Source organism: Hyaena hyaena, unplaced genomic scaffold (assembly GCF_003009895.1).
Source record: "Hyaena hyaena isolate Hyena2069 unplaced genomic scaffold, ASM300989v1 scaffold_329, whole genome shotgun sequence".
Classification (NCBI taxonomy): Eukaryota; Metazoa; Chordata; class Mammalia; order Carnivora; family Hyaenidae; genus Hyaena; species Hyaena hyaena.
The window spans coordinates 925,588-944,987 of NW_024080960.1; the positions used below are offsets into that span (position 1 = coordinate 925,588).

General features: G+C 41.5%; 1 protein-coding gene and 1 long non-coding RNA gene across 3 annotated transcripts in view; one reads left to right on the plus strand and one right to left on the minus strand.

Annotated features, from left to right (window-relative positions):
* Nucleotides 1-6,777: 6,777 nt before the first annotated feature.
* Nucleotides 6,778-9,215, minus strand: LOC120243049. Its single transcript, XR_005531208.1, has 3 exons — nt 9,173-9,215; nt 8,352-8,483; nt 6,778-7,449 (listed from the first exon to the last, which is right to left on the minus strand). It is a non-coding gene; the product is annotated as an uncharacterized LOC120243049 (long non-coding RNA).
* Nucleotides 9,216-15,640: 6,425 nt separating this feature from the next.
* CEP135 (centrosomal protein 135) overlaps nt 15,641-19,400 on the plus strand; it is an 82,591-nt gene continuing 78,831 nt past the window's right edge. The window contains exons 1-2 of one of the 2 annotated variants that reach the window (XM_039249059.1): nt 15,641-15,802; nt 18,911-19,069. In XM_039249059.1, the coding sequence (XP_039104990.1) occupies nt 18,957-19,069 (113 nt within the window). In that variant the 5' untranslated portion in view covers nt 15,641-15,802; nt 18,911-18,956. Of the gene's footprint in view, nt 15,803-16,355; nt 16,424-18,910; nt 19,070-19,400 lie in introns of those variants that run through there. The other variant, XM_039249060.1, reaches the window with a different exon arrangement.

The window sequence follows — 19,400 nt, forward strand, 5'->3', positions numbered from 1 at the left end:
GCTTTAGTATATTCATGAGTTATACAACCATCACTACCATCTGATTTCAGAAACTTTTTGTCACCCAAAATAAATGTCATGCCTATTAGCAGCCATTCTCCATTCCCCCCAATCCCTAGCAATCACTGGTCTACATTCTCTATATATAGATTTACCTATTCTGGACATTTCAAATAAATAGCCTCATACAATATGTGGTCTTTTATGATCGGCTTCTTTCACTTAACAATCTTTTCAAGATTCATCTATGTTGTAGCATATATCAAAACTTCACTCCTCTTTATTGCCAAATAATATTCTATTTTATAGACATACAACATTTTATTCATCCATTCATCAATGGATAGACATTTGAACTGTTTCCACTTCTTGGCTATTGTGAATAATGCTGCTCTGAACACTTGTGCACATGTTTTTATTTGGTCATATGTTTTCATTTCTCTTGGGTATATTTCCTAGGAATGGAATTTTCAGGTCATAATAGTAACTTTTTAAATTAAAATTCAATTTAGGGCGTTTGGGTGGCTCAGTCGGTTAAGCGTCCAACTTCAGCTCAGGTCATGATCTCATGGTTGGTGGGTTCGAGTCCCGTGTCGGGCTCTGTCCTAACAGCCAGCTCAGAGCCTGGAGCCTGTTTCGGATTCTGTGTCTCCCTCTCTCTCTGCCCCTCCCCTGCTCACACTCTCTATCTCTCTCTAAGAAATAAATGAAACATTTTTAAAAATTAAAAAATAAAAATTAAGTTAAAATTCAATTTTAGGGGTACCTGGGTGGCTCAGTTGATTAAGCATCCAACTTCGGGTCAGGTCATTGTCTCATAGTTCATGGGTTCGAGCCCCTCATCAGACTCTGTGCTGACAGCTCAGAGTCTGGAGCCTGCTTCAGATTCTTGGTCTCCCTCCCTCTGCCCCTCTGCCCCTCCCTGACTCATGCTCTGCCTCTGTCTTTCTCAAAAATAAATATTTAAAAAATTTTTTTAATTTAAATTTAATTTTAAATTCCAGTAGAGTCTGCATACGGTGTAATATTAGTTTCAGGTGTACAATATAGTAATTCAGTACTTCCATAGGTCACCCAGTGCTCATCACAAGTGCCCTCCTAAATCCCCATCACCTATTTAACCGTTCTCCCTACTCCCTCCCCTCTGCTAACCATCAGTTTGTTCTCTATAGTAAAGAGTTTCTTTATTGGTTTGTTTCTCTCTCACTCTCTCCGTCTCTTTTTACCTTTGCTCATTTTTTTATTGTTGTTGTTTCTTAAATTCCACATATGAGTGAAATCATATGGGATTTGTCTTTCTCTGACTGACTTATTTTGCTTAGCATTATACTCTCCAACTCCACTCATGTAGTTGCAAATGGCAAGATTTTATTCTTTTTTTAAATGTTTTTTATTTATTTTTAAGAGAGAGAGAGAGAGCGTGAGCAGGGGAGGGTCAGAGAGAGAGGGAGATACGATGAACCATGAGATCATGACCTGAGCCGAAGTCAGACGTTTAACTGACTGAGCCACCCAGGTGCCCCAAGATTTTATTCTTTTTTATGCTGAATAACGTTCCATTGTATTTATATACCACATCTTCTTTATCCATTTATTTATCAATGGACATTTGGGCTACTTTAATAATTTGGATATTGTAAATAACATTGCTGTAAACATAGTGGTGCATGTGTCTCTTTGATTTAGTGTTTTTGTGTTTTTGGCTTGGATCATACTCTATGTTTAACTTTTTGAGGAACTGTCAAACTGTGACTGCCTGTTTTACATACCACCAGTATGAGGGGTTCAATTTTTCCACATCCTTGTCAACACTTGTTATTATCTATCTTTTGGATTATAGCCTGATGAATGTGAGGTTGTATCTCATTATGGTTTGTCCATATGGATGTTTATTGATTCCTGACGGATGTTGAGCATCTTTTGAGGTACTTACTGGCCATTTGTATACCTTCTTTAGAGAAATACCTATCCAAATCTTTTGCCTATTTTTATTTTTTTTAAGTTTATTTATTTTGAGAGAGAGAGGGAGAGAGAGACAGAGAGAAAGAGACAGAGAGAGAGTCGAGAGAGAGAGAGAGAGAGGAGAGAGAGAGAATCCTAAGCAGGCTCCACACACCAGTGCAGACCCCCAAGCAGAGCTTGAACCCATGAACCATGAGATCATGACCTGAGCTAAAGTTGGGAGCTTAACCAACTGAGCCACTCAGATGAGTCTCTCTTGCCTATTTTTAATTTATTTCTTTATTATTGAGTTGTAAGAGTTCTTAACATATCCTGGATGTAAGTCCCTTATTAGATATATGATGTGCAAAGATTTTCTCCCATTCTGCAGGTTGTATTTTCATTTTGTTGGTGATATTGTTTTTATCATAAAATACATATTTTTTAATTTTCTTTGTTAATTGTTTATTTCTGAGAGAGAGAGAGAGAGTGAGCAGGGGAGGGGCAGAGAGAGAGGGTAGGCACAGAATCTGATGCAGGGTCCAGGTTCTGAGCTATCAGCACAGAGCCGGATGCGGGGCTCAAACTCAAGACTTGTGAGATAATAAACTGAGCTTAACCGACTGAGCCACCCAGGCGCCCCTAGCACAAAATATTTTCTTTTGATAAAGTTCAATTCATCTATGTTTTCTTTTGTCACTTCTGTTTTTGGTGTTGTATTTAAAAAAACCCTTGTCTAAAAGGCAAATGTTTTTATATTTCAGGAAAATTCAGTGGGAGAGAGATGTAACGAGGGGAAGCCATCTGATCATTGTTATATAAAGGCACGGGAAAACAAAGAACCAGGTAAGGTGTTTTCAGAATTCAATGTGTCTCGAAGCAGAGAGAGAAGGGGTTGTCTACAGTGCCCTGAATATGCAGGGATTTTACACAGAGGAGGGGTGGAGATTCAGGAGTCATTACCACGGGGATAGTAGCTGAATTCACAGAAGCCCAGTATACTGAGCGAGAAGGGATGAGCTCTGAGGCTTGAACCTTAGGGGGCACCAACATTTAATAGAATAAAAGAAGAAAAAGCTCACAATAGAGGTTGACCAAAGACATGGGAGAAGAATCAAAAGATGTTGTGTCACAAGGATCAAGAGAGGAGCAGGTTCTAGAAAGAAAGGTGTGATCAATACAATGTCCAATGAAATAGTTTCCAATGATGGTTAGTAGGTCAAAGACTGAAAAAATCTACTGAATTTGGTATTTGGTCAGTCATTGCTGACCTTGGTCAAAGCATTTCAGTGCTTTAGTAGCAGAGAGGAAGCCTGACTTTGGTAGAATTGAGTACAATAACGAGATAAAGGACAGGTTTACAATATATCAGGGCTACTCTTTCCAGAAGCTTGATTATGAAGAAAGGAAGGATAATTGCCCAGACAGACACCCAGAATCAAAGCTAGGACTTTACTAAAATTATCTTGAGAGGTGCCTCGGTGGCTCAGTGAGATAAGCATCTGACTCTTGATCTCAGTTCAAGTCATGATCTCACAGTTTGTGGGTTTGAGTCCCACGTCCAACTCTGTGCTGATGGTGTGGAGTCTGCTGGGGATTCTCTCTCCCTCTCTCTCTATCCCTCCCCCGCTGTGCACTCTCTCTGAAAATAAATAAACTTAAAAGACGTTTGAATAAATGAATAAATAAAATGATCTTGAGTTTGTGTGCCCATCAGAGTTCTAGGTATTTCAAAAAGAAGGGAATTTAATTCATGAGATTATGTGCTTAAAAAAATCAATGGAAGGGTCAGGGTACCTGACTAAGTGAGAAGGCCACCACTGACTTTCAGCTTCAAGATCACATCATCACAGCAGTAATCCATGGCTTCCACCACTGCTAGCACATAACTGCCAGCATCATAGCTTTCCTACTCTGAGCTAGTAATGGGAAGGAGACAGGTACTGGTTCAGAAAACTAAGTCACCTGTGCATGCAGGAAGTAGAGGCTTACTCCCTCTAGTAGTAACCCAAACATATCTTGGTTAGAAAGAGAACCCTAGTTTCTAGATGACTAGTAGTTTGTAATTAACCTTGAGCACTATGTGTGAAGCACTATGGTAAGAATGTGTTATTCAGTTTAATTCTCACAACAAGCCCACTTAGTGAGGTCAGTTTTCCAAGGCCATGCTGCTAAGAAATGATGGAGCCACAATTCAAACCCAGGTCTGTCTATTATCACATGTGCCTCTGTGACCAGGCAAAGACAGAGATGTCTGCTATGTGTCCACTTGGGACACAGCAGGGAAGACAGGCTTCTATCCTCAACCGGTCTTTCAAGAAATTGGTTTGGAATCCTCCAAAGTGACCTGGGGTGGAACCCCATTACCAGTCCTGGAAAGAGAGTTATAAAGTGAGTCGTGTTTCTTATTCATGCACCAATAATCTATTCACTAGATTGGTATGTCTTTTCCCTGCTGTAATCAAACTGCCAAAATTATTTCATTTTTTAATTTTAAAAAGAATCATATTACTGCCTTTTAAAACATTGATGAAACCCATTGATCAATCACCAGCACATTCCATTTTACCTTAGCACATTAAGATAGCAGAGGCTATATTGACTATATGCTGTAACACATCAAAAATAAAATAAGCATGAAAGCTTTGGGCATTACTGGTATGGTATCAGATATTCATATAAAAGCCCAAAAGCCTTGATGAAATGCCTTGTCATCATCCAATCTTCATTATTTAGTATAATATTGGAAGCATTTAAAAGAACACTGTAAATAAATTAATCTTAAAATTTAATCTGTTCTATTTTAATCAGAGGTAATCCTATCAAGAAAAGCTCAAAAAATGACTAAGCATCTTAACAAGTTTATATAACAGTAAAGTTTTTCTTAAAGTATTTTATAATCTATGTTATTTCATAATTCATTATTCAATTATTTATTCATTCATCCAGCATTTATTGGTGACCTGTGGTGCTACAGAGAAGAGCTCAAAAGGCTCATCGTGTATTGGGAGAGATAGACAAGTAAAAACATTCAACCAAACTGCTTGTTTGGATCAGCCACAAGGTCAGGAAACCCCACACCTCCTCACATGCATATACCCAGTTAACATCTTGGAGCTGAAAGGGTAGAAAATCTGACATTATCTTTACTTGAAAAGAATAAAACAGTGGCCAGGTCAGGGAAAATACTAGAAGTTTCTTGGGGACTTGCACTTTATAATTTCCTATATTGTTTGAATTTCTCTACAAGCACATACTAGTTGATAACTTTGAAATATGGCAAAATGTAGATGTTAATAAGGTTAATATCAGAAATTATCGGCATGATTTTTCTCTTTTGTTTTTCCTAGCACATATTTCTTCCAGTTTACAAAGACACCAACCAATCTCAGGAGGAGATTAAGAGATTTGTTACAGAATGAGAACATTGATTGCTTACTGGGTGCCAGGCACTATTCTAAGCAATTTACATATAATGCAGAGAGAAAGATCAGCTTCTGACCTTCAAATAAGATTGTGCAGCCAAACAAAAACACCTGTTTTGGGGGCACTTGGGTTAAGCATCTGACTCTTGATTTCAGTTCAGGTCATGATCTCATAGTCCTGAGATCAAGCCCTGAGACGGGCTCTGAGTCGACAGCAGCGTGGAGCCTGCTTGGGATTATTTCTCTCTGCCCCTTCCCTGCTTGTGCTCTTTGTCTCCCTCAAAATAAATAAACATTTTTAAAAAAAGACAAAAGAAAAAATAAAACAGGTTGTTGAATAGGGAGAGGATTTCCTAAATTCTTTTATTAACATTCCTCTCCTAACCACTAGAGACCAGGCCTGGTCGACTTGGCTCAGACCATTCTTTTTTTTTTAAATATTTTTATTTATTTCTAGGAGAGAGAGAGAGAGAGAGAGAGACAGCGTGAGCAGGGGAGGGTCAGATAGAGAGGGAGACGCAGACTCTGAAACAGGCTCCAGGCTCTGAGCTGGCAGTCAGCACAGAGCCCGACACGGGGCTCGAACCCACGAACCGCGAGATCATGACCTAAGCGAAAGTTGGTCGCTTAACCAACTAAGCCACCCAGGCGCCCCTCAGACCATTCTTTCCATGAGTAGAGAAGACACCTTGTTGAGGGGGCTCTAACTACTCTGTGATAGAAGAAAGGTGTGTTCCTAAAGAAGCGGAGAGGGAAGTCATTCCTCTTCAGCCAGCCCCAGAATTGTGGGAAAAGAGAGCAAGGCAAGCCCAGCACAGTCAGACACCTGTGTTGAGTACCTAGAATGGGACTGGGGAAGACACTAAGGGCAAAAGGAGGTCCTTCTCTCCCTTTCCCCATCTGAGACTCTGATAAGAAGCCTCATTGCAGGCTGCCTCATTTCAACCCAAGAAGGGCCAGCATGGCCAGGCAGAGAAAAGTCGTGAAATTTAACTTCAGAGTCACCTATGCTTTCCACATGAGGCCCTCGTGACAGAGAGTATCTGAGAATCTGGCTGAGGATCCAAAGTGCCAGTGAGGTAGGTAAGGGACTGCAAGATGGGATGGGATAAAATGGGAGTCATAGACAGTCAGAAGGTGTAATAGTGGGAGGAGGCCAGGGAAGGCAGAGTGAGTCAGAAAGAGCTATCAGAACGAGAGGCAGAAACAGAGAGACAAAGAGATATCCATGCCTCACAGCAGCCACAGGCTTTAGAGCAATGGCAGCAATGTCAAGAGCAACTAAATGGTTAAGAGTAGAAGAGGTTCCCAAAGACCACAGTGTTCCCCTCAGCCCCAAGGTCAGGCAACCCCACACCTCCCCACATGCATACGCCCAGTTAAAATCTTGGAGCTGAAAGACAGAGTAAGCTTTTATTTTCCAAGACAGACTAACATCACTTTTTAAAGGGAGTGTTTAAATTATTGGATCAGATTAAGTTGAAATCAGGAAAGGCTAAATGGTCATTGTTTTTACCAGCAGGGAGGAATGGAGGAAAAAGACTGGATTAATTAACAAAAGGACTACAGCTTCTCTGTATTTTGGAGATGTGGTATGAGTTAAATTCACAATCCTCCTAAATAAATGTGAAAATCAATTACAATGCAGAATATTAAATGCTATGGAAAGAAGCATAGGGTGCTATGGGAGCTTTACACGGGAGAAGTAATTGCTGTATTGGATCAGACCCACCGAGGATCCAGCCCAGGATTTGGTCTTTCCAGTGAAATCTCGAATGCTGAGCACTAGATTACAGAGCATGACTGATTCTGACTTTGCATTCCATCAACTGGAAAATTGAGGGTATTCCTTGAAATATCACCAGCTTCTCATAGTATCCCATTACATATTGGCATTCATTGATTTCTCCAACTCTTCTTGAACATTTTTACATATTTGTACCATCTCTCAGAGGCTTTTCATCTCTGTAGAGAATATTTCTGAAACTTCTGTTTGTTAACATCCAATTTTGATGAGTTAGGAAGAGTGAGATGACACAGGTCTGTGTATCAGAATCTTCCTCTTCAGATAGCTTTCCCCAACCTTGAGAGGGAAAAAAGAAAAGAAGTCAAAGTATATTAATGTTTGAAATACATATGGTTTGCTCAGAATGGCTGAAAACCTAAGTTTTATTTCATCACTTGCAGTTCTTCCTCTTGCCCCTAGAAATAACTCCAGTATAACCCATGACGTTGTCGCTGTCTCTTAAGTAGAATAAGTCGATGGTCAGTAATTAAAATATCTAGTTTCCTGTCATAAACAAAACTTTAAGCATGGCTTAATCGTCAGTGTTTTCGCCCTTTCCTAGCTTGGGCTTGCTGCAGAGAGAAGATAAAGGGATGTGGTCACTTGCTTTCCTCTTTCCCGCCCCCATGTCAATTCCTCCTCTACCCACATTGCTAAAAAAAGGAGGGGAGGGGAGGAGAGGGAAGGGGACAGCAAAGTTCCTACTTGACCAGTGTTGCTGTGAACCAATGTCTGTTCTCTAGCCAGTATTTAAACTCCTTTCTTTTTTGTTGTGGGTGCTTTGGAAACCCTCCTCCCTTTTTCCCTAGGGTTCTCTCACCTTCAGCTCAGTTGTGAAGATTCAAGGCATCCCTATTCCTAGAGGTCTCTCACTCCTCCTCCACAATGGAACTGGCACTATCTCCAGCCTCTCTTCCTATAGACCTTCCTAGACAGGACCGTTTCCTGTGAGGTTTTAGTTGCAGACCACAGAAATCCTTCCAGATCATTTAAACAGAAGGGGTCTTACAACTAGGTTGTAAAATTGAAAGGGCTAGAAGAACATGCTCTAGGCAAAGCTTCTAGAAACAGCTCCTACTGCCAGGATCACATCTCCTTTATGGTCAGGAAAGCTCTCACCAAGGCTGCAGGATGCTCCTGAAACTACCTCTGCCACCACCCATCTGAGCCAAACAGGTACCTCACATTCTGCTGCTCACCCGCCTTCATGCAGTTCCTCATGTGAGTCCATATGAGTGCAGATGACAGTGGGAATACCGCTCAAGGGAATCCATGAAACACAGCGTTCACTCAGCTCTCTAGCCTCTCATACAGGAAGACACACCAGGAGCCTAGAATAGATACCAAGGGATGCAATTCACAGGACCTGGTACAGGAACCAAGATCTTTGTTCATGTGAAGCTCATACCTGGTTGTGGAAAAGAAACAACAAACTCCGAGAGGGTGTCTTCACCTCAGGATTCTCTCCTTTGCTCAAGGGACATTATTAAGTGATCCCAATCCTCTTTCTCTTGATTTGAGATGAAGAGACAAGCACTCCCAAAATTCTTGGATCACTTTTTACACTCTATTCCATGTTAATAAAACCCTAATTTGGTCTAGGAATAAATCACAGCAGACTCAGGCCTTCTTTGCCAGGGACCACTCTCAGGGTGAGCATAGGACCCTACTAGGGGATTCTGGGAGACATTTTTCTCTCACATGAGAAAGAGGCCTTTGAGGCAAAATCTTTTTTTTTTTTTTTTCTTATCATGCAATCCCTGTTCTCTGCCCTCACTTCTTGTATTGGGTGTTTTGCATGGAGACTCTAACAAGCCATCCAATGAGGCAATGGGGCAAAAGGGCTGAAGATGAAAGCCATCCATTGAGAAGAAAGAGTGGAAGAAGAGAAGTGATCACGTCTTGATGGCACCACTGAAGTGCAAACCAAACTAGGGCCTGTTGTCAGGTTTTTTGTCAAGTGAGAACACAAACACTTCGATGACTTAACCAATTATTAATCAGGCATTCTGATACTCACAGCCTGATACATGTTGACTGAGACTGAGTCCCGGGGACCTGTGATAAATAAGAGAAAGAGAATGAGAGAGCCAGTCTGGGCCTAGGAAAATGATGCAAATACAGCCCAAGTCAGCAAGTAAGTATTTTCATGTTTCTGCATAGTTAGGACTTTCTGAGCAAGTTTTGCCAGAACCTGGGTTAAAGAACAAGCCTTAGAAGTTAAAATATGGCTGTGACAGCATACAATGAGAGCACTGAGAGATTTACCTCCTAAGACATATGTATTTACCTTTCAGAGGTGGGGGTGGGGGAGCAAAACCCAAACCAGGGGGACATCACACAAGTTACAGACCAGGAGAGGCTTCTCTTGTCTTTCTCCTGGAATCATTTACAGTTGACTCTTGAACAATATGCGTTTAAACTGCTCTGGTCCAGTTACATGTAGATTTTTTTAATGTTTATTTATTTTTGTTTTTGTTTTTTGTTTGTTTGGTTTTTTTTTAATGTTTTTTATTTATTTCTAGGAGAGAGAGAGAGAGACAGCGTGAGCAGGGGAGGGTCAGAGAGAGAAGGAGTCACAGACTGAAACAGGCTCCAGGCTCTGAGCCGGCAGTCAGCACAGAGCCCAACGCGGGGCCCGAACCCACGAACCGCGAGATCATGACCTAAGCGAAAGTCGGACGCTTAACCGACTAAGCCACCCAGGTGCCCCTGTTTATTTATTTTTGAAAGAGAGACAGAGAGAGAGAGAACAAGCATGGGAGGGGCAGAGGGAGAGGGAGACATAGAATCCGAAGGAGGCTCCAGGCTCTGAGCTGTCAGCACAGAGTCCAATGCAGGCCTCAAACTCACGAACCGTGAGATCATGACCTGAGCCGAAGAGGAACGCTTAACCAACTAAGCTACCCAGGCGCCCCTACATGCAGATATTTTTTTTGATAAATAAAATACAGTACTGTGTGTTTTTCTCTTATGATTTTCTTAATAACATTTTCTCTTCTCTAGCTTATTTTGTTGTAAGAATACAGTATATAATACATATACAAAATATGTGTTAATCGATTTAATATTATCAGTAAGGCTTCTAGTCAATAGTAGGCTATTAGTAAGTATTAAGGAATTCAAAAGTTGTATGTGGATTTTCAACTGTGCAGGGGGTCCATGCCCCAATCCCCCTGTTGTTGAGGCATCAAACATATTTATGTATTTATTATTTATTTATTTTTTTCATATAGTTAGGCTCTATATAAAGTTGTCACGAGCAATGAATTTGTAAACATTAAACATTGCTCATGGGAAAGATATAGGTAGGTTCCTGTGAGCCTCTGGCTGCATTTTCATCAACTGATCTATCTCTCTCTATATATATAACCTCACCTTATGTTTGTTTCTGTTTGAAGACGGTTTATGTAACTTGTGTGGTCGACACATAGCTTATTAACATTCATCTCATGTGCCTTAGTCCCTTTGGGCTGCTATGACAAACCCTATAGACCAGAGAGCTTATAAACAGCAGAGTCTCATGGTCATGAAGATTGGGAAGTTCAAGATTAAGGTTCTGGTGGATGCTGCATCTGGTGAAGGCCTCTTGGTTCAAAGATGCCCATATTCTTGCTGTGTCCTCACAAAGTGGAAGGGAACAAGGGAACTCTCTGGAGTGTCATTTGTAAGAGCACCAATTTTATTGCCCATGGGGGCAGAGCCTTCATGACTTCGTCACCTCCCAAAAGCCTCACCTCATTTTTCTTTTTTTACAAATAGTTTATTGTCAAATTGGTTTCCACATAACACCCAGTGCTCATCCCCACAAGTGCCCTCCTCCATGCTCATCCCCCCTCCCCCCCACATCCATCAGTCCTCAGTTTTTGTCAGCATTCAAGAGTCTCTCATGGTTTGCCTCTCTTCCTTTCCCCCACCATTTCCCCCCTTCTTCTCCCCCTTGTTCCTCAGTTAAGTTCCTCCCAATCCTCCTATACATGCAAACATATGATATTTGTCCTTCTCTGCGTGACTTATTTCACTCAGCATGACACCCTCAAGGTCCATCCATGTTGCTACACATGGTCAGATTTCATTGTTTCTCATTGCCATGGAGTATTCCATGGTATAGATAAACCACATCTTCTTGATCCATTCGTCCGTTGATGGACACTTAGCCTCTTTCCATGTTTTAGCTATTGTGGAGAGTGCTGCTATGAACATTGGGGTACATGTGCTCCTATGCATCAGCATTTCTGTATCCCTTGGGTAAATTCCTAGCAGTGCTATTGCTTGGTCATAGGGGAGTTCAAACCTCCACATTGACATCAAACATATTTATAATTCCAGCAGGTAAATACCCAGGACCTTTCCCTTCTCTTCCCAAGGAAAATGAGTATACCATAAGCAGCAAAGGGTTTTCTCCCTTTCTCAGGAGGGGAAGGGTGAGAGATGTCCCCTTCATATATAAACTCTCAGATTCTCAATTTAGAGGGGCTTACTCTCCTCCAGTACGGAACCCAGCACGTATTGAGTGACATGTGGCTTTCATCATATCACTTTGGGGGATTGGGCAAGGGAACCCATAGTTATGGATGACTTCAGTCTCTGCTCCAGAAACTCATGTTTGCCTTCAGGATAATATAAATAAATGTAGATACTAAAAATTTATCAGTCATAGTAAGAAGACTGTGTGTGGTTCTTTACTAGTAAATATGTGACTCAGTTACTAAAAAGGCTAATGTGATACTAGATTGTGTTGGTATACAATGAATGTGCTATGCAGGTATATCAAGAGAAACAAATGTATTTCAGTCCTCAGTCCTAACCTGATGCAATCATTTCTGGATTTACATTTTAATAGGATAACAGAGATAGAGTTTCTACCTCCAGAAGAGGTAGCCAGATAAGCTATGGACTTGGAGACCATGTCATTTTAGCCAAGGTTGAAGGATTGGGGTTTTCTGAAGGGTCATGATACATATGAGGGAGAAGATTCACTTTCTTTTGATTGCTCAGAAAAAACTGCCCACACTCAAGGAGAAGCAGATTTTAGCGTCATACAAAGAAGAATTTTTCTTAAAAAGTTCAGTGGTGCAATGAGCTGCTTTGAAAAGTGGTGAGTTTTCTTGTCATTGGAACTGGGGGAAAGTGGGGTGGTCATATGCTGGACAGGTCGCAAAGAAATCTGTGTTTCTGTAGAAGTTGGTCTAATTGAACTTTTGGGACCCTGGCAACTCTGTGTCTCCACAAAGTCTAATTGGTCATCATCTGAATATTCTCTTTTTTGGCCATTGTCCTATAGAGTTCCCCTCCTTGACAGAGTTGTTTCAATTTCCAGACTTGAAGCCAACACTCTAATCACTTACTTTGTCACTTCCAGTAAGTTAATCTCCTCACTATAGTAGAGACACCAATACTTCCTATTTCATAGGGTTAATTATGGTGATTAAATGAACTAGTACCTGGAAAGCATGCACAGCATTTAGAACAGAACCTAACAAGCACTCAATATGTAATGATTAATATTAGTTTTTTGTATCTTTGGTTATTGCCTTTCTACCTTTTACTTGGCTGCCCACTCATCCTTCACACCTCCGTTAGTTTTAATTTTCATGCCTCTTATTTTCAATGAGTTTGAGTCCTTGCTCACACAGTAAAGAGCCATGTGATGAATTACCTGCTCATATCTTTTCTCATTTTAAAATTATTTTCCTACTGTATTCTATTATTTGTTAGTCATTTTACTGCCAAGTTATAGGAGCTTTGTATATACTAGGTCTATGATAATCCTTGTAAATATTTTTCCAGCTTATCCTTTGTGTTTTGACCATAGATATTTGACATGCAAAAAGAAAGTTTTTAAAAACATGTTAGTATTTATCAATCTTTTCATTCCTGTCATTCATGCACAGCCACTACTCCTCTATTCTTCTTGACTCCAAATGGTGATTAAAAGGTGTAATCCCTTGCACTAGCATTACGAAAAGTCCTGATGTCTTTGTAGACACACAAAAGAAACTGCTATGTCATTAAGATGCTTTAACATTGTGCTTTTAAAAGTGACCCTTTCTTGGAAATAATTTTCCAGTGTCTCTGCTGCTAAAGAACAGCTTCTCATAACATCCGATCACTTACACAGCTTGAGTGTCTTTTGTAGCCAAGTCACTACGGAGGCTCCACTGCAAGGCTCCAGACAGACGGGAACTTATTGTAACCATTATCCTTATCTGCCGGTAAACATCAGATTGCCAGCCAAACCACACACCTGTAGCAATAGGGAAACTGAGTCCCTGCTGTTTAAATAAAAGGTCCTGAATTAGGTAGGAGTGATGTTGACATTTTAGCTCCATCTCTGGCCAGTCACCAAAGAAAGCCAACTATGCTGTATTGGACTTGGTGTCAGAAGATCTGGTTCATTCAGTTCTGTTCAATTTCGTTCGTATTTTCTGACCTTTTATTAAGTGTCAGTCACTATGGTTGGTTATAGGGAGAAAGAAGATCACATTAGTCTTCTGTGTAGTATAAAGAGCTCATAGTCTAACAGGGGAAATAGGATAATCATTGACTACATCAGAGTTAATGATATCCAGATACACAGAATATGTTTTGAAAATACAGAGAAGGCGGGGGCACCTGGGAGGATCAGTCTGTTAATGCATCCGACTTCGGCTCGGATCATGATCTCACGGTTCCTGGGTTCCAGCCCTGTATCAGGCTCTGTGTTGACTGTGAGGACCCTGCTTCAGGCTCTGTGTCTCCCTCTTTCTCTGTGCCCTGCCCTGCTTCTGTGCGTGCTCTCTGTCTCTCAAAAATAAATAAATAAAAACATTAAAAAAAAAAGAAAATACAGAGAAGAAACTTGAAAAAGAAACCTTAATTTATCTGTTAAGTTTCTCCTAAACATTATCTGCTCATACCTATTTATTTCCTGAGTAATTTTTATTCATAACACTTTTGACACCAGATGAGAGGTGTTTTTCCCTCCTATCACCAAATACAGTGTCTTTTCCAAAACCACTTCTCTGAGGGGTCCAGAATTCAATTAAGTTCTGACTCTAACAATCCAGAGTTACTTCAGGCTCCACAGGTGAAGGGCTCAAGCCTACCAGGCTGCTCCTACTTCGGACCCCAGTCACAAGTCCTGGGCCTCCCATACTTCTGACGAACCCGCTATAACTGGGGTTCTCATGACCTCTCAGGCTAGATAATTTATTAGAATGGCTCACAGAAGTCAGGAACGCACTAAGGGAATGTGATGGGTTGAATGTTAGCCCTCCAAGAGATATGTACGTGTGTGCCAGGGACGCTGACCTTAGCCTTGGGGTCCAGCAGTGGGCCTGATGCTGGTCTTCCATGTCCCATGGAGTGAAACTGGCCCACGATTCCAGTGTTTCGCCCACCTTTTTGAATTTCTTTGATTTCAATTTTTATATTTCTAATTACCATGGCTTGGGGCAAAGGGAAGCCAAGGAGTCATCTAGACTGATGGCTGTTGCACAGCCATATTTATTTATGCTTCCCTGTTTTCAAAAGAGGTATTTGCTGTCTGGCAAAAAATATGTTTACTGTACATATTCAAGACTACAAAAGCCATTGACAGTATCTAAGTCTCTGTCTCCTAGAAATTCCATAAAACAACTCATTAAGGCATGTAGAAAAACAGACAAAGCACACACAATGGAAACATTAATATATGAATGGGTACAAAGTTATTCACAACCCACAGAACAGTTACATGACATATTGAGATAAGTACCTTTTCTGAGTGGAAAGCCTACTTGGGAGAGTAATGAACAGAAGGGAATTGAGCTCCTCTCTGATCATCCATAAAGTTTTAGGGGGAAAATGGAATTCTAGAATTTGACGATTATACGGTTTCCTTAAGTGAGCAAGCTCTCTACAACCGGCTTGTTTCAATTTAATTCCATTCACAAACATTTATTGTGGTAGGTGCTAGAGACAGTATGTCAGCTGAGTAAAAAAATCTGACTCAAAAAATTCACAGTTGGGGGCGGCAGGGAGAGACATACAAATAATTAAGTTTTGATGGAATGAGCTGTAACTCATGGAATCAAAACTTAATGATGTTATACTCATTATGATGGTATGAGTATAATAAATAGTGTCTACTCAGAGCTTTACAGGGACATGGGTGTGGCAGCAACAGTTTTTCTGGGTGGTTGTCAAGGAAAGTTGCAAAGAAAACGTGATTTTTAGGTTGGACTTTTTGGTGGTCATCAGGCGTTCACCTGGAGGGTGGAGTCTTATCCACGGCAGGGACCAAAGACTGGGCAGCATTTTAACCCTGTGCCTAGTGAGCCCGGCCAAAAAGGTCACCTCTGGCATCCGCAGAAGTTCGGAGTTCGCCCGCCATCAGGGGGCGCTGTGGCCGCGCGCCGTCCGGCCGTTGCGTTTCCGGGCCCTGGTGCCCAGCGCCGCCATCGCCGCCGCGCGCGCCGCCGCCGCGCGCCGCGAATCGCCGGCTGGTCCCGTTACCGGGGCAACCGCCGCGCCGACTCCGCGCAGGCTGGGACCTTCTCTCCGCGCCATTTTCAAACTGTCCCAGATCCGGAGCCCGAGTCTGGGGCGGAAGGAGCCAGCGAGGGGTGGGACGAGGCCTGAGGGGCGATGCGGCCGCAGGCAGAGGGAGCGGCGGCCGGAGCTGCGGGTGAGTGCAGCAGCGAGGGAGGTAGGCCCGGGCGTGCCGGCGGCGCCCTCGCCGTGGCCTCCCCGGCGGTGCCGGCCCACCGGGCCCGGGCGATGCCGGGAGGGGGGCCGCGCGGCCGCGGGAGGAAGTGGGGCCCGGCAGGGCGGGGCGCAGAGACTCCCCGCCCGCCCAGCGTCCGCCACCCCTGCACTTCTACGCCTGGCAGTGAAGCCGCAACCCAGGGGTCGTCCAGGGGCAGCTCGAGCCGCCGGGTTTCCTCCTGCGCTTCTGGCCGCGGGCGTCTGTGCGGTCCTTGCACACCGGCCTGCTGCCTTCCGACGGGTTGATTTAAAAGTTAAATTGCCCTGTTGAGTAAGAATCGTACGTGCTTCTTGTAAAAAATGAAGTGCCCCAAAGCGTAGGACTAGAGCCGTTTGGTAACCTTTGTTTTGCATTTTCGAAAACATCCCCTCTCCCTTCCAGTCTTTACTGGTTTAAGTTTGGCACTGAAAGACTTCGAGACCACCTAACTTAGTTGGCGTTTTGTTTTGTTTTGAGCCCCTGTGCAGACATACGGCAGGTCACTTTTGTAAAAGTAAGATGTACTGGCTCTCAGACACCTGCTTTCCCAGAGTCAAGCTAGTGAGTATTTCTAAACACGTAAGGGTGGAGGACCTTCAAACCTAACCTTTTATATGGTTGTGCTAGAAAATTTCGGGAGAGCTACCTTGCTTGGGTGATGTAGGTGAGCGAAGATAGCAGCCCATAGGTGAGGAAAGCGTACTGCATGCTTTTTGTTCTTCTTGGGGGGATTTTCATCTTTTTTGTCTGCTCTGTGCGTCGATGATTTTTTTGATTAGTTTTCATTCTGCCTCGGCCTGCATGTGAGGAAGTAGCGTTTCTTTCTGGGTAACCAAAGCTGGTAACAGACAAAGAGGAGAAATGTTTGAGTGGTGAGGCCCTGCTAGTTCTTGGTTTGACAGATGTTTGTCTTAATTTGTTTAAGTGTTTGTTTTTGAGAGAGAGAGAGAGACAGACAGACAGACAGACCTGAGTGGGGGAAGGGCAGAGACAGAAGGAGACAGAAGCTGAAGAGGGCTCCAGGCTCTGAGCCATCAGCTCAAAGCCCAACTTGGGGCTCGAACCCACAAAGAGTGAGATGGTGACCTGAGCCAAAGTCTGACCCTTACGGACTGAGCCACCCAGGCGCCTCTTGACAGGTGTTTTTCTGATGTCTTCAGAAGTTTCTCTAAACCATTCCTGCATCAGTCAGGTCCCTCTTGTGGAAGGAACCTAGAAAGTCCATGGAGACACAACTGAAAGAAAAGGTTAGTAAGGGTGTGGAGAGAAGATTTGTCGAAAGGAGTTATCAAGGAGAGGTACTTCCTTAGAAGTGATTTGGTGAGTTGCTGCAGCTTAGTATAGATACTACACTTGCTCTTAGCCAAAAGGCCAAGAAGGATGGCACCTAGGTAGAGAAACCAGAGTGCTGGACCAGGGCTCAGGAGACCTGAATGCCCACCTGATTTGTGGCCCTGTGGTTTGGGAAAACTCTCTAGAGAACACCTTTCCTCGCCTTTGAATTGGGGATATGTCTAGTAGGCCATGTCTCCCTTATAGGGTAAGTTGTGAGGATCAAAGTTTGTGTGTATTCATTTGCATTCACATTTTATAAATTGGGGAAAAAAAACAATAGAGCTGTAAAACAAAATTGTATTTGGCTTAGAAATATCAGTACTAGCACAGTACTTAGAAAAGAGCAAAGGTTCCAAACAAGCAATCTTTGGATAACTCCATTTTAGGGCAGATTGAGAGAGAATCTATTCATAAACATTGAAAAAGACAAGGATAAAAATATGTGCAGAGATACTTTATGTGTTTGTATCTTTTTTTTTCACAGAAGTAAAATTTATGTGGTGAAATGCACAGATCTCAAGTGTACTATTTGAAAACCTTTGATAAATGTGGTATACTTGTGTAACCGGTACCCCAATTAACCTAATATTTTCATCACCCCAGAAAGTTCCCCTTTAAACCTCCTAGCTGGTCTCCACCCACTCTGTTGACCCAGGCTGACCCAGCCCACAGCTGTTCTGATTTCTATCTAGATAGCTTCATTTTGCCTGTTCTTGAATTTCATGTAAATAGAACCAACCATACAGTATATGTGTCTGGCTTCCATTGCTCAGATGTTGTCCAAATTAATTCATGTGTTTGACATACATCATTAGGTCCTTATCTTGTATTTCTGAGTAGTAGTATATTGTGTAAATATCTCATAGTTTATTTATACTTCTGCCATTGATGGATATATATACGTTGCTTCCAGGCTGGGAATATTATGAGTAAAGTTGTTGTGAATATTCTTGTAGAGTCTCTTTGTGGATGTTTATTTTAATTTCCTTGAGTTACAGAGTTATAGGGTAGAAGTTTGTTTAACTTGATAAGAAACTGCCAGACTTTTTCCACAGTGATTGTACATTCTTGTCAGTGTACACTGTGAAAATTCCAATTGCTCCAAATCCTTGACAACATTTGGTCTTGTGCTTTTTATTTTAGCCATTCTAGTATGGGTGAAATTGTACCTCATTATGGTTTTAATTTGTATTTCCTTGATAACTAAAGGTGATGAGCGCCTTTTCATATGATTGTTCCCATTCAGTCACCTTTTGCAAGGTGTGTATTCAAGTCTTTAGCCCATTTTCTTTTGAATGGTCTTTGTTATTGAACTATAAGTGTTCTTTATGTACTCCATATACAAATCCTTTGTCAGGTATTATGAATATTTTCTCCCATTCACTTTTTTTTCTTAATGGGATATTTTGATGGAATGTTTTTAATTTAATGAAGTCTAAAAACTTATCAGATTTTTCTTTTATATTTAATGCTTTCAAAAAAGGCTTCTCTAAAGATTCTCTGCCTACCTCATGTTTGGGAAAATATTCTTCTTTGTTTTCTTCTTTATTTTTTTTTTTTACACATAGATTTATAAAGTCTGAATATTCCAGAAAGCTGCTTACCTGAAGAGAAACAAAAAGTAGTTGATTCATATTAAAATAATATTTTCTTCTTACAGTGAAACAGTAATAGTAGCTATAATAACAGTAACATTTTACTCCTTTCTTTTAGGACTTTAGTTTGGGGGAGTGAAAAAAAACTAGTTTTGGAAGACAAGATGACTACAGCTGCAGAAAGAAAATATATTAATATTAGAAAAAGATTGGATCAGTTGGGATACCGCCAGACTCTCACAGTGGAGTGTTTACCTTTGGTAGAAAAACTTTTCAGGTAAAGATGAAAATGCAGTTCTAAACCTGTGTGATCCTTAATCCCATTTATCTAGTTTCCTTTGAACTTTGTGTTATGGTAAAGAAATGCATGGATTTTTTGTTTGTTTGTTTGTTTGTTTTTATAAAGTCCTTCAATCATCTGAAGCTCATCTATTCTTAGATCCTACTTCCATGTCATCAGTTCAAGGCCTCCACATTGCAAAACTCTCTGGGTATAGTTCATAGTAGATGTTTCTGAGAGTTTTCTCTGTGAATAGAATTACAGTTTTTTTATGAGACTTTTCTGATAGAGTTGGGAGTTCTGTGTCTACCTCTCTGGTCTTTAATTA